Source organism: Panulirus ornatus, chromosome 10 (genome assembly GCF_036320965.1).
Source record: "Panulirus ornatus isolate Po-2019 chromosome 10, ASM3632096v1, whole genome shotgun sequence".
Taxonomy (NCBI): domain Eukaryota; kingdom Metazoa; phylum Arthropoda; class Malacostraca; order Decapoda; family Palinuridae; genus Panulirus; species Panulirus ornatus.
In genome coordinates, this window is record NC_092233.1 from 60620187 (window position 1) to 60636859 (window position 16673).

Below are 16673 nucleotides of genomic sequence, written 5' to 3' on the forward strand. Positions count from 1 at the left end.
CACACACACACACACACACACACACAATAGGCTTCTTCAAACTGCCTTGTCCCACCTAACATAACCCAACCTAGCCTAACCCACGTCTGACCTTTACTCCTAAGGGTCATTATTTTCTCTTGACCTTTCATCTTTGACCCTTTCGAACACAAGGTGTGTGTATAAAGATAGCTCTAAGATTTCTATTCTTTTCTCTTCCACTCTATCAACGCCCAATAATGAACGAACCTTGTATCCTTGATCGACACAGCACCTACGCGTTTAAAATGGCCAACTGGCTGCCTTTAAATGAGACAGAGTCGACCGTCCTTTAAAAGCATAACCTTGACCTTTGACACTCGGTGTACAAAATGGATTGAACAGGTCAAGGTTGTTCGCCAGTCGGGCATAAATCTAAAACTCCCCTGTCGACCCGTCCTGTTCCTCCAGACAGACAGACAGACAGACAGTCAACGCCCGTCCGTAATAACGTCTTCTTCACAGCGTTATTCTAGAAGCTTCCGAAATAGATGCTGCTTTCTGGGCGTTCAACTTTAAACGAGCGAACGATGGACAGACAGACAGAGAGACAGACAGTTAACGACAGTCTGTAATAACGTCTTCTTCGCAGCGTTATTCTAGAAGCTCCAGAAATAGATGCTGCTGTCTGGACGTTCAACTTTAAACGAGCGAACGATGGTGCAACAGCTCGATGTGTACACTATTTTCGTCTTTCTTTCCACGTAACGAATTCTGGCGTCCTGGACGTTTAAATAAATAAATAATAACAATAATAACGATGGGATAACGTGATCATCTGGAGGTGGTGAAAAATGCAATATGCATTATCATTAGGGAGTCAACATAACTGATCCTCTATGGATTGATATTATAGAGATAATTTAGTTATATAATGTTAATTGTGACCATAATTGATAACTTGAGAGACTAGTATTATACAGATTAAATAGTTAGATAATGTTAACTCTGTATTGCTTATTAAATAGTACGATAACAATGCTTCTCTCCATTTGTAACACACACACACATTTATATATATATATATATATATATATATATATATATATATACATTACACCTATCCACGTATGGTGAAGACATCATTAAACATATATTTTATCAGGACGGAAGTCGCTTGTTTCCGGCAAAACTACTGTGCATTTTTGTTATGTAAATTCAAGCCCATTCTACAATAAATCCTACATGAAATACACTTATATATCCGCGTTGAGCACACAAACAGCTCTCGTGTTTATACAATTTACTATTTTGGCAAACGTAGCCACATCGTGAATAGAATATATATTCTATTCGTTCCGATGCCGCTATCTTGAGATATATATATATATATATATATATATATATATATATATATATATATATATATATATATATATATATATATATATATATATATATATATATATATAAACAGTTTTCTTTGTATTAAGAATTTGATATTTACGATTGAACAGCATCTCTGTCTGTTGGCTGCTTGGCTGTAAAGTCCCTAAGACATGTATTGGACTTCGTGTGCGGACGGGTCGTACACACTATGGTGGACGGGCCTCGGGAGACGTGAAACGAGACATCGTATCATAAATAACAAGTCAGGGTTGAATTGTCACCATGACGCAGTGGAAAATTCATAATCCCCCCCACCCACCCATCGGTTTGTGTGTGTGTGTGTGTGTGTGTGTGTGTGTAGCACACTTGGATTACCATGGGGGACTGAAAGTGTCCCCCTAGCTGACGTGCCTTCCACACAAGTTTTAATCATAGCCAAACTTAGTGAAAACAGACCCCCACTCCAGGCCTCAAAGTTGGCCCCACTGAAAGCCTTGGCCAGACACCCTCCTCGTCAGCCTTGGCCAGAGACCATTAGTCAGACACCCTCCTCGTCAGCCTTGGCCAGAAACCATTGGTCAGACACCCTCCTCGTCAGCCTTGGCCTGAGACCATGGTCAGACACCCTCCTCGTCAGCCTTGGCCAGAGACCATGGTCAGGCACCCTCCTCGTCAGCCTTGGCCATAGACCATGGTCAGACACCCTCCTCGCCAGCCTTGGCCAGAGACACACCCTAATCGGCTTGGCCAGACACTGGAACGTGTATGTATGTACGTATGCAAATAATTCTTCATGTCCATTTACATCTAAAGTTATAAGGTAGTATATATACTAGTAGAAGTAGTAGTAGTAGTAGTAGTAGTAGTAGTAGTAGTAGTAGTAGTAGTAGTAGTAGTAGTAGTAGTAGTACACTGGTTACAAGTGGATGGTGTTGTACATCTACAAATTCTACGTATTTGGGCAAAACACCTGAAATATATGAGTGTTCTTGTGTCTATTCTTACGCAACACAACAAGGACATAATTTGCATAAATACATCACACCACCCTTACGTTATCGATAACACGACCCTGCTTGTAGTACAAGCTGTTTCAATAGTGGTGCATCTGATTAACATATAAAATAAAAAATTCTAGGGAAAAAAAGAGGCGTGGGATATTTGCATACGTATGTATAGATATGAGTCATGGGTTTTTACCTGATGTATGATCTGTGTGTCTGTGCCCGACTGTGTGACTTTCATTCACACTATAACACAACTTTTTTTTTTTTAATTGTGTAATTAGACAAAGTTCTGTAACACACACACACACACACACACACACACACACACACACACACACATACAGCCACCTCAACACAGCCAAAGCACAGCATTAAACACAGTCATCACACACAGCCACCGGGGTTACACAGACAAGGAACAACACACCTGTGAGACAGATGGCAACGCCCAACACAGACACAGAGAGAGAGAGAGAGAGGCCTTCAACACAGACACAGAGGAAGGCCTTCAACACAGACACAGAGACAGAAAGGCCTTCAACACAGACACAGACAGAGAGGCCTTCAACACAGACACAGACAGAGAGGCCTTCAACACAGACACAGACAGAGAGAAGCCGCCAACACAGACACAGAGAGGCCTTCAACACAGACACAGACAGAGAGAAGCCGCCAACACAGACACAGAGAGGCCTTCAACACAGACACAGACAGAGAGGCCTTCAACACAGACACAGACAGAGAGGCCTTCAACACAGACACAGACAGAGAGGCCTTCAACACAGACACAGACAGAGAGAAGCCGCCAACACAGACACAGAGAGGCCTTCAACACAGACAAAGACAGAGAGAAGCCGCACAGGGGCTTCAACACAGACACAGACAGAGAGAAGCCGCCAACACAGACACAGAGAGGCCTTCAACACAGAGGTGGCTCTGCCGACCTTCCCACACAGACAGACGGGAAGGCGTCTGTCAAAAGAGTCACAAGACGTATGCAGTGCGTCTTGTGAGGTATGCACTGCACATGACGACACACGGTGCATACCTGGAAACATGCAGCGCACGTCATGTGTTAAGTGGTGCTCACTGTGTGGATGCATTGCACATCACGTGCATACCACGGGAATGCAGTGTACATCACATGCATACCACGGGAATGCAGTGCATATCAAGTGCATACCACGGGAATGCAGTGCACACCACGTGCATTACCACGGGAATGCAGTGCATATCACGTGCATACCACGGGAATGCAGTGCATATCACGTGCATACCACAGGAATGCAGAGCACATCACGTGCATTACCACGGGAATGCAGTGCATACCACGGGAATGCAGTGTACATCACATGCATACCACGGGAATGCAGTGCATATCACGTGCATACCACGGGAATGCAGTGCACACCACGTGCATTACCACGGGAATGCAGTGCATATCACGTGCATACCACGGGAATGCAGTGCATATCACGTGCATACCACGGGAATGCAGTGTACATCACATGCATACCACGGGAATGCAGTGCATATCACGTGCATACCACGGGAATGCAGTGCATATCACGTGCATACCACGGGAATGCAGTGCATATCACGTGCATACCACGGGAATGCAGTGTACATCACATGCATACCACGGGAATGCAGTGCACACCACGTGCATTACCACGGGAATGCAGTGCACACCACGTGCATTACCACGGGAATGCAGTGCATATCACGTGCATACCACGGGAATGCAGTGCATATCACGTGCATACCACGGGAATGCAGTGTACATCACATGCATACCACGGGAATGCAGTGCATATCACGTGCATACCACGGGAATGCAGTGCATATCACGTGCATACCACGGGAATGCAGTGCATATCACGTGCATACCACGGGAATGCAGTGCATATCACGTGCATACCACGGGAATGCAGTGCATATCACGTGCATACCACGGGAATGCAGTGCATATCACGTGCATACCACGGGAATGCAGTGCATATCACGTGCATACCACGGGAATGCAGTGCATATCACGTGCATACCACGGGAATGCAGTGTACATCACATGCATACCACGGGAATGCAGTGCATATCACGTGCATACCACGGGAATGCAGTGCATATCACGTGCATACCACGGGAATGCAGTGTACATCACATGCATACCACGGGAATGCAGTGCATATCACGTGCATACCACGGGAATGCAGTGCATATCACGTGCATACCACGGGAATGCAGTGTACATCACATGCATACCACGGGAATGCAGTGCATATCACGTGCATACCACGGGAATGCAGTGCATATCACGTGCATACCACGGGAATGCAGTGCATATCACGTGCATACCACGGGAATGCAGTGCATATCACGTGCATACCACGGGAATGCAGTGCATATCACGTGCATACCACGGGAATGCAGTGCATATCACGTGCATACCACGGGAATGCAGTGCATATCACGTGCATACCACGGGAATGCAGTGCATATCACGTGCATACCACGGGAATGCAGTGTACATCACATGCATACCACGGGAATGCAGTGCATATCACGTGCATACCACGGGAATGCAGTGCATATCACGTGCATACCACGGGAATGCAGTGTACATCACATGCATACCACGGGAATGCAGTGCATATCACGTGCATACCACGGGAATGCAGTGCATATCACGTGCATACCACGGGAATGCAGTGCATATCACGTGCATACCACGGGAATGCAGTGTACATCACATGCATACCACGGGAATGCAGTGTACATCACATGCATACCACGGGAATGCAGTGCATATCACGTGCATACCACGGGAATGCAGTGTACATCACATGCATACCACGGGAATGCAGTGCATATCACGTGCATACCACGGGAATGCAGTGTACATCACATGCATACCACGGGAATGCAGTGCATATCACGTGCATACCACGGGAATGCAGTGTACATCACATGCATACCACGGGAATGCAGTGCATATCACGTGCATACCACGGGAATGCAGTGTACATCACATGCATACCACGGGAATGCAGTGTACATCACATGCATACCACGGGAATGCAGTGCATATCACGTGCATACCACGGGAATGCAGTGCATATCACGTGCATACCACGGGAATGCAGTGCATATCACGTGCATACCACGGGAATGCAGTGCATATCACGTGCATACCACGGGAATGCAGTGCATATCACGTGCATACCACGGGAATGCAGTGCATATCACGTGCATACCACGGGAATGCAGTGTACATCACATGCATACCACGGGAATGCAGTGTACATCACATGCATACCACGGGAATGCAGTGTACATCACATGCATACCACGGGAATGCAGTGCATATCACGTGCATACCACGGGAATGCAGTGCATATCACGTGCATACCACGGGAATGCAGTGCATATCACGTGCATACCACGGGAATGCAGTGCATATCACGTGCATACCACGGGAATGCAGTGCACACCACGTGCATTACCACGGGAATGCAGTGCATATCACGTGCATACCACGGGAATGCAGTGTACATCACATGCATACCACGGGAATGCAGTGTACATCACATGCATACCACGGGAATGCAGTGCATATCACGTGCATACCACGGGAATGCAGTGCATATCACGTGCATACCACGGGAATGCAGTGTACATCACATGCATACCACGGGAATGCAGTGCATATCACGTGCATACCACGGGAATGCAGTGTACATCACATGCATACCACGGGAATGCAGTGCATATCACGTGCATACCACGGGAATGCAGTGCATATCACGTGCATACCACGGGAATGCAGTGCATATCACGTGCATACCACGGGAATGCAGTGCATATCACGTGCATACCACGGGAATGCAGTGCATATCACGTGCATACCACGGGAATGCAGTGCATATCACGTGCATACCACGGGAATGCAGTGCATATCACGTGCATACCACGGGAATGCAGTGCATATCACGTGCATACCACGGGAATGCAGTGCATATCACGTGCATACCACGGGAATGCAGTGTACATCACATGCATACCACGGGAATGCAGTGCATATCACGTGATAAACCTGACACATGTGGATAATAAATCTTATCCACTTTGGGTTTTTACGAGAGACAGCACACCTGTCATGAGTCTTTATCTGAGATAAGGCATATCCCCTGTTTGTTTCTATCAGTTATCACACACAGACACACACACACACACACACACACAGACAGACAGACAGACACACACACACAGATCGTCTGTATTTGGACTGCCAGAAAGCATTTGACACTGCTACACATAAGGAGGCTGGAAAAGCAATTGGATCTCCAGTCAGGGATTTAAGGCGGGGGGGGGGGGGGGGGGAGAATGGGCTACGTCGATGGCCAGAATACCATCTTCGGGGGAAGGGGAGAATGGATGTGAGTCGAGAGGGGGGAGGGGGAGGGGGGAGGAGCCTCCCTCTCGAAATGGTCTGGGGCTGGAGTGGGGGAGTGGGAAAGGGGGGAGGGGGGGGGGGGGGTTCGTCACCACTTTCGTGAGTACGTAAATGGCTTGCCAGAAGGGTTGGGTTCGTGCCTGGATACCATGTTTGCTGATGATGCCAAGGTCATGTTGAAGTGACGAGCGAGGAGGAGTGCAACGTCGTTGCAAGGGGACGGAGACAAACTTCCAAAGCTGGGCCTTGTTACGTTGGTCGATGATGAAATTCAACCCGAGTGAATGTAAAGCAATTGGACGATGAGACACAGAGACAAGAGAAAGAAGTTTCAGGAATCGGTTTTGTGAGGGGGAAGTAGAAGTCGACATTATATATACAGAGACCCACCTTAACAGAATATCTGAAGGAGACAAACTGTCATCAAATATTGGGAATATCTTTTCAAGTATATGGATAAAGATCTTTCAAGTATATGGATAAAGATCTTTCAAGTATATGGATAGAGATATAATATTCAAACTCTTCATATCGTATATGAGGACAAAACTGACATATGATTCTCAAGTTTGGTCACCGCACTTGACGAAGCAGCACAAAGAAGTAACAGAGAGAGAAGGTCCAGAGGAGGACAACAAAGACAATGCCAGAAATGAGAAAGGTAAGTTGTACTGTGAGGTTGGAGGCCATCGATTTATCCTCCAACGGAAGAGAGGAGAGTAAGGGGTGACTTGATCACGACCTTAAAAGTCCTATACAGTCTGATGACACAGACAGTGGAACTGACCCAGAAACTTAGAAAGACAGGTTAATGAGTGACTCATAAAATCGGGTCAAAGCCAGGTCAAGTAGGGTCTCCCAATGGCAGGTCAAGAGGTTCCTCATAAAGCTAGGTCAAGTGGAGCCTCATAATGGCAGATCAGGAGGGTCCTCATAATGCCAGGTCAAGCCTCATAAACCCAGGTAGCCCGTAAATCCAGGTGAATGACCATAGAGAATAGGAACCTCATAAATCCATGTCAGGAGAGAGCCTCATAACGCCGGAGAGCCTCATAAAACAACATTAGGAGAGCCTCATAACGCCAGGTAACCTCATAAAACCACATTAGGAGAGCCTCATAAAGCCAGGTAACCTCATAAAACAACATTAGGAGAGGCTCATAAAGCCAGGTAACCTCATAAAGCCAAGTCACCCCATGATGGCAGACGAGGAGCACCTCATAAAGCCAGGTAACCTCATGAAGCCAAGTCACCCCATGAGGGCAGGTGAGGAACACCTCATGAAGCCAGGTAGCCACGTAAAAGGCGGGCGGGGTCCCTCACACCACAGCCACCCAGGTCCTTGGGGACGCGATGCAAGGTCCCAGTGTCGGGACCTCGTATCTCTGGAAAGTGAGGATCGATCCCCTGTCCCCGTCTACTCTTGTCAACTCCGCCAGCCACCACTCCACCAGTGTCGGTAAACCCGTCCGTCAGGAGGGTCGTACCGTCGTGCTCAGGTGGGTCGTCAGGTCGTACTCACTGAAGTACGACTGCTCATCTTCCAAGCTGGTGAGGTGGGGGGTATACCAGGGTTCATTTAAGCACCCATTTTTTTTTTTTTTTTTGGCCCTTGCCAACACTGACAACACCTGAGGGCTGTTGAGCCATCATCTCTGACAACCAAGGGCCCTGAGTGAACGCCTACCAACATTGCCACCAGCTGAGGGATAAATGGAACTGCAGATGGCCCCTACCCCACATCCACCATCATGGGGGCCCCATTCCACACCTACCATCATAGGGGCCCTACCACCACATCCACCATCATGGGGGCCCCACACCCACCATCATGGGGGCCCCACTCCACACCCACCATCATGGGGGCCCCATTCCACACCTACCATCATAGGGGCCCTAACACCACATCCACCATCATGGGGGCCCCACTCCACACCCACCATCATGGATGCCCCATTCCACACCTACCATCATAGGGGCCCTACCACCACATCCACCATCATGGGGGCCCCACTCCACACCCATCATCATGGGGCCCCACCCCACACCCACCATCATGGGGGCCCCACCCCACAAACACTATGAGCCACCTTCCCCTCCACAACGACAACTTCCAGAAAACAAACCTAATTTTCCTTTATTCCTGGGAAAGTTAGCTGCTAACCTCGACCATATGATCAACCAGTCAACCACGACCATATGATCAACCAGTCAACCACGACCATATGATCAACCAGTCAACCTCGACCATATGATCAACCAGTCAACCACGACCATATGATCAACCAGTCAACCACGACCATATGATCAACCAGTCAACCTCGACCATATGATCAACCAGTCAACCACGACCATATGATCAACCAGTCAACCACGACCATATGATCAACCAGTCAACCACGACCATATGATCAACCAGTCAACCACGACCATATGATCAACCAGTCAACCACGACCATATGATCAACCAGTCAACCACGACCATATGATCAACCAGTCAACCACGACCATATGATCAACCAGTCAACCACGACCATATGATCAACCAGTCAACCTCGACCATATGATCAACCAGTCAACCACGACCATATGATCAACCAGTCAACCACGACCATATGATCAACCAGTCAACCTCGACCATATGATCAACCAGTCAACCACGACCATATGATCAACCAGTCAACCTCGACCATATGATCAACCAGTCAACCACGACCATATGATCAACCAGTCAACCACGACCATATGATCAACCAGTCAACCACGACCATATGATCAACCAGTCAACCACGACCATATGATCAACCAGTCAACCACGACCATATGATCAACCAGTCAACCACGACCATATGATCAACCAGTCAACCACGACCATATGATCAACCAGTCAACCACGACCTTATGATCAACAAGTTAACCACGACCTTATGATCAACAAGTTAAGAGTCACGGCGAAATCATCTTTGGTCAGGAGAGAGAGAGAGAGAGAGAGAGAGAGAGAGAGAGAGAGAGAGAGAGAGAGAGAGAGAGAGAGAGAGGTTGACATTCTATAACAACTGGAAAAAAATATATAAAGTAACTTAGGATAAATAATAACCAGCTCTCTAGGAGGGTTCGAAGAGGGAGATTAAGAATATATCATCTCAAAATACATCAACTATGTCATAAAGCAGTCAGTACCACCATGATGGTGCCATTGTGAGGTATAGGGCCCACCATACACCCATAATGGTGCTATTGTGGCCTACAATACCCACCATAATGGTGCCATAATCATATATATATATATATATATATATATATATATATATATATATATATATATATATATATATATATATATATATATATCCTATACCAATACCCCCCCTAACGAATCACATGGCTTAAGAAATAACGTTACAAGGATGAGGCTGATTGGATGAGGAGGCTTCATATAGAAAATGAGGAGGGAGGGGGAGGGGGAAGGAGGAGGAGGAGGAGGAGGTGGTCTGGGATGACAAACCTAGTATGGTGGTGGTGGTGATTGGCTACTGCGCTGATTGGATGAGGGAGGGAGGGAGGGTAGGGAGGGAGGAGAGGCGTGAACAAACCATGATTGATAGTTACATAGAATACCTGCAACAGATGCAGGAGGACACGGCCAAATACATGCTGGACATCTTGTTTCGTGGTGCTCCCCGCTAGGCCTGTCTGTTGGGGGGGGGGGTCAAGAAGATGGAGTCCCCCTCCCTTCCTGTAAAAAAGGGTGGCGGGCGAGAATCCTGTACACTTGGGCGGCTGGAGCGACTGTATTCACCGCTCGAGGGAGGTACTCTACGCTACCACCTGGTAAGCGGGTGGGGATAGGTCTCCGTCGTTCTCTGGAGGTTTGCCTTTGAGGCAAATCATCGTCCTGGTGTCGGCCGAGAGATGGGGGAGGGAGGGCGGCCTCCTCCCCCGCGCGCGCGGTGGCGGCTGCTGCTGCTGCTGCTGACGTCACGAGGCCGCTGGCCTTCGTACCGAGACCCACAGAGAATAACGTACCTCACCCTACATGCTTGTCTCACAGTACTCGATCGGTTTCACATCATTTAAAAAAAATATATATATATAAATCTGTATCGTAAACTGTCTCGTGTTCGGACTGAAAGGGAAGAAATACACTTAATATTCGAGAGTCTTTGGTATATATGAAGGCGGGAGCGAGCGTTTAGCTACTCCTGTATATTGAGATATATCCGTTATATACGTATATGGAAGGGTCGGGTTGGCAGGTTCGATCGGTTTATAACAACTTCCTAACAACAGTTCTGCTCTAATGTAACTATTCTTCTCACACTGTATGGATTTCTTTTTCGTACACACGCTTTGTGAGTGTGTGTGTGTGTGTGTGTGTGTGTGTGTGTGTGTGTGTGTGTGTAATTGTTCGGTTTTTTTTTTCACACCAAAGTATCCACAACAACAGCACCAACAACCAAACAAATGTAAACAGAGCAATTTAACACACACGCCGGTACAATTAACACGCTAACATATATATATTTAACTGCAGGTTTTTCAAACATATGTTGGCTGCACAGAGCAGCTTGGTCGGGAAAGCCCAACTCTACAGGTGTTGAAGAAGGACAAATAGATAGATAAACAGATAGACTGATAGATAGATATGTAATGTTTCGCTATGTACGAACTTCGGCCATTAGCCCATGTGCGAACTTCGGCCGCTATCCTAACTTCGGTCGTTCGCTAAGAGAGGATATAGGACGTGTGTTTCTTTGGGGTCAAAATGTCTTGTGTGAGGTTCGACTTCATGGCGTACAGACACTTGATAATTTCTCCCTTACTTCAGCAAGAGAGTTTTGTAGTTAATAATAACATTAATTATTATTATTATCTTTGTTATTGTCACAAAGTAAAAACTAAGGAAATTAAAATACTGGCTATATGATGACGAAGATGGGAGGTGAGTAACTGTGCACAGATACTTCAGGATATCATAAAGATACTTCAGGATATCATAAAGATACTTCAGGATATCATAAAGATACTTCAGGATATCATAAAGATACTTCAGGATATCATAAAGATACTTCAGGATATCAGAAAGATACTTCAGGATATCAGAAAGATACTTCAGGATATCAGAAAAATACTTCAGGATATCAAAAAGATACTTCAGGATATCAAAGATACTTCAGGATATCAGAAAAATACTTCAGGATATCAGAAAAATACTTCAGGATATCAAAAAGATACTTCAGGATATCAAAGATACTTCAGGATATCAAAAAGATACTTCAGGATATCAAAAAGATACTTCAGGATATCAAAGATACTTCAGGATATCAAAAAGATACTTCAGGATATCAAAGATACTTCAGGATATCAAAAAGATACTTCAGGATATCAAAGATACTTCAGGATATCAAAAAGATACTTCAGGATATCAAAGATACTTCAGGATACCAGTCGACAATGCTGACCATCATCCTTTAAGTTCTCTCAGCTTCCCCACACCAATGGGTTCTCTCAGCTCCCCACACCAATGGGTTCTCTCAGCTCCCCCACACCACTCAGTTCTCAGCTCCCCACACCAATGGGTTCTCTCAGCTCCCCACACCAATGGGTTCTCTCAGCTCCCCCACACCACTGGGTTCTCTCAGCTTCCCCCCAACACCACTCAGTTCTCTCAGCGCCCCCACACCACTCAGTTCTCAGCTCCCCTACACCACTCAGTTCTCTCAGCTCCCCCAACACCACTGGGTTCTCTTAGCTCCCCCACACCACTGGGCTCTCTCAGCTCCCCCACACCACTCAGTTCTCAGCTCCCCACACCAATGGGTTCTCCCAGCTCCCCCACACCAATGGGTTCTCTCAGCTCCCCCACACCACTCAGTTCTCAGCTCCCCCACACCAATGGGTTCTCTCAGCTCCCACCCTTCCACCACTGGGTTCTCTCAGCTCCCGTACGTCGCTGGGATGCAGGTAGCGTGTGGCAATTCACTTGATCTCCTACCTCGCCTGGGGAGGGCCAAACAGACCCTGGGAGGGGGGCCCTAGGATATTATATGTCCGGCACGAACACAAAGACGATCCTACCCTCCATGTTTGGCTGGGAGGCCCCCACCTCTCCCGCTGTGGCATCGCAGCCAAGGCCACTGGAGGGAAGGAGGGAGGGAAGGGCCTCAACCCACCCCTTCCCTCCGTCCCTCCCTCCCACGCAAGACCAGGTAATTACCGCCACTGTCAGAGTCCAGCCACTCCACACCCCTTGACCCTTTCCTCCTGGCAGTCATAATCCAGAAATACGCTACGTGGCTAGCATGTGTGTGTGTGTGTGTGTGTGTGTGTGTGTGTGTGTGTGTGTGTGTGTGTGTGTGTGTGTGTGTGTGTGAGGCTGGGAGACGTCAGGGACCAAGCCTTACACAGGGAATTCAATCCTTCATCACACTTCAAGAAATCTCAAGAGCGAGGATCAAGACTTGTATAAAGACGGCCACAGTAGCTCTTCCATCTCTAACTTCCAGAAGAAAGTCGGGGTCGGGGCTAGAGAGAAGATCTAGACATCCACAAAACTGATGGCATCTCCGCGGGGTCGGGGCTAGAGAGAAGATCTTGACATCCACAAAACTGATGGCATCTATGCTGGGTCGGGGCCTGCAATCCCCAACTGTGTGTGTGTGTGTGTGTGTGTGTGTGTGTGTGTGTGTGTGTGTGTGTGTGTGTGTGTGTACCCCATCACATCAACTCCCTTCCCTGACCCCCTTTCCCACATGCCTTCCCATTCCTCAAGCACTTCGAGAAATGGACACAAACATCACGTAATATCGATGTGTCCTTTGGTGAGCTTTTGCTAGCCCGTCACGGTGGCGGAGGCTCCCCTGGGTAAAAAAAGGAGGCGAATACCAAGCGGTTGAGGGTAATCCTGGAATAAAAAATCGCGCAACGCTAGTCCCACTCAACCTCCAACACGAGACCTCGTATCTACACGTTCTCTTTGTGAGCCTACAGGCATCTAATTAGACTCTCTCACGGCGTTCAACCTTTCCTCGAACTTCAAATCGGCACAGTGGCATCAGGGAGTTCTTTAGACTCACTGCGTTCAACCTATCCTCGAACTTCAAATCGGCACAGTGGCATCATGGAGTTCTTTAGACTCATTCACTGCGTTCAACCTATCCTCGAACTTCAAATCGGCACAGTAGCATCAGGGAGTTCTTTAGACTCACTCACTGCGTTCAACCTATCCTCGAGCTTCAAATCGGCACAGTGGCATCAGGGAGTTCTTGAGACTCACTCACGGCGTTCAACCTTTCCTCGAACTTCAAATCGGCACAATGGCATCGAAGAGTTCTTGAGACTCACTGCGTTCAACCTTTCCTCGAACTTCAAATCGGCATAGTCGACACCTCCTGAATTTCACTGCAATCACCAACGGTCAACAACCTCTTCATCACTGCCCCAGTCACTGCATCAAAGAGTTTCTTGAGTTTCAATTTCACTGCCCAACAGTTCCCCCAACACTTCACTTGCACGTATCACTTTACACACACACACACACACCAGCTAAATTGGTTCTTCTATTTCAAGCCACAATGACCTCTCGGTCCAGATGGACGAGTTCAGGCCCATGTGTATCTGTGTATTTTCTCACAAAGCCATCGCCTCACATAACTCAAAACACCTGGGTCGTACCAAGCGTGGTAAGGCTCTCAGCATGCAAATGAACACTTTGGTAAAGAGGAAACACATTGAACTTTGCCGTGTTGGGAACACACACACACACACACACACACACACACACACAACACCACTGAACTTTGATGATAAGGTCGACTGGCCATTAACTCTTGGTGGGGGGGAGTGAGGGAGGGAGGAGATAATGAGGGGGATCATGACGATGATGATGAGGGAGGGAAAAAGGAGGGAAGGAAGGAGGGAGGAAGGCCTCTCTCCCTCCCCTCCTCATCATCCAACTGTAGCCATCTGGGTCAGCAATCCTCACACACGTCTCAACACGCCAGATGTAGTCTTCCTCATACTCCTCATTCACCAAACCACCGCCTCACAACTGCGACCGACATTCATCGAAGGCACACGGTGGGGTGTGGTGGGTGGTGTGGTGGTGTTGTGAGGTTGAGTGAGTGGGTCTTGATCATAACCAACAATGGAGGGGGTTGTAGGTTGTAATTTACACACTTGCAGATTCCAAAGTCACACCGGAGAGGGAACATGGCCTCATGGAGCTGAGTGAGTGGCGGAGGGAAGGAGGGTGGGGTGGAGTGAGGCGGAGGGGCTATGACGCGCTGCCGGCCACTGCCTCCAAGCTTGTGGCGCTCTGGCAGACCGGCCTGGCCTCTGGCGGCAGCCTGCCTGGCAGGCCGGCGGCAGGGAGGCAGGGAAGGAGGGAGGGTAGGGTGAGACGGAGGGGGGGGGGGGGTAGGGTGGCAGGGAGGGGGGGAGGGTAGGGTGAGAGGGAGGGAGGGAGGGTAGGGTGAGAGGGAAGGGGGGAGGGCAGGGTGCGAGGGAGGGAGGGAGGGTAGGGTGAGACGGAGGGAGGGAGGGTAGGGTGAGACGGAGGGAGGGAGGGTAGGGTGAGAGGGAGGGTAGGGTAGGGTAGGGTGAGAGGGAGGGAGGGAGGGAGGGTAGGGTGAGACCGAGGGAGGGAGGGAGGCGAACAGTGATGGCGACACCACGACATAATTTGGGGAGAAAAAAAAACGACAAAAACAGAAATGGCGACGAAAGAATGATCTGGAAAAACAAGGAGGAAGAATACCCCCTGGCGAAGTGCGAGGAGAGAAAATGGGAAGTGGTGGAACAAAGAGAGAGAGAGAGAGAGAGAGAGGGTGGTGGTGGTGGTGGTTAAGATTAGGGTGAAGGATGGGGAGATAAATGGGGTGGAGATACGTGTCAGAGAGCAGAAGAAGAAGAAGAAGAAGAAGAAGAAGAAGAAGAAGAAGAAGAAAAGAAGACGAAGAAGAGAAAGAAGAAGAAGAAGAAGAAGAAGAAGAAGAAGAAGAAGAAGAAGAAGAAGAAGAAGAAGACGAAGAAAAAGAAGAAAAAGACGAAGAAGAAGACGAAGAAGACGAGGAAGAAGAAGAAGAAGAAGAAGACGAAGAAAATGGAAGAACATGAAAAATAGACTTCGAAACACGGCCAAAGAGAGTCTCAGGGGATGAAGTCTGGGTGTGTGTGTGTGTGTGTGTGTTGGGGTTCGCTGGGTACAACGTGCCTTAACCCACAGCAGGGGAGACAATCTTCACCCAGGCCCAGTACATACACCCCACAGATCGAAACTCCCCAACAACCCCGGATATATCACTCCCCCAACAGCCCCGGATACATTACTCCCCCAACAACCCCGGATATATTACTCCCCCAACAACCCCGGATATATTACTCCCCCAACAACCCCGGATATATTACTCCCCCAACAGCCCCGGATATATCACTCCCCCAACAGCCCCGGATACATTACTCCCCCAACAACCCCGGATATATTACTCCCCCAACAACCCCGGATATATTACTCCCCCAACAACCCCGGATATATTACTCCCCCAACAGCCCCGGATATATTACTCCCCCAACAACCCCCGGATACATTACTCCCCCAACAGCCCCGGATATATTACTCCCTCAACAACCCCGGATACATTACTCCCCCAACAGCCCCGGATATATTACTCCCCCAACAACCCCGGATACATTACTCCCCCAACAACCCCGGATATATTACTCCCCCAACAACCCCCGGATATATTACTCCCCCAACAACCCCGGATATATTACTCCCCCAACAGCCCCGGATATATTACTCCCCCAACAACCCCCGGATACATTACTCCCCCAACAGCCCCGGATATATTACTCCCTCAACAACC

The 16673-nt window shown here is 48.2% G+C and overlaps 1 protein-coding gene across 8 annotated transcripts in view; it reads right to left on the reverse strand.

Annotated features, from left to right (window-relative positions):
* The window catches only part of LOC139750999 (uncharacterized), a 221989-nt gene that overhangs the window by 50231 nt on the left and 155085 nt on the right, over nucleotides 1-16673 (reverse strand). Inside the window, exon 1 of one of the 8 annotated variants that reach the window (XM_071666045.1) lies at nucleotides 14986-15186. The exons of 5 other annotated variants lie outside the window; for them this stretch is intronic. In XM_071666045.1, the coding sequence (XP_071522146.1) occupies nucleotides 14986-15020 (35 nt within the window). In that variant the 5' untranslated portion in view covers nucleotides 15021-15186. Of the gene's footprint in view, nucleotides 1-10416; nucleotides 10929-14985; nucleotides 15187-16673 lie in introns of those variants that run through there. 2 more of the 8 variants (XM_071666043.1, XM_071666044.1) reach the window with 2 other exon arrangements.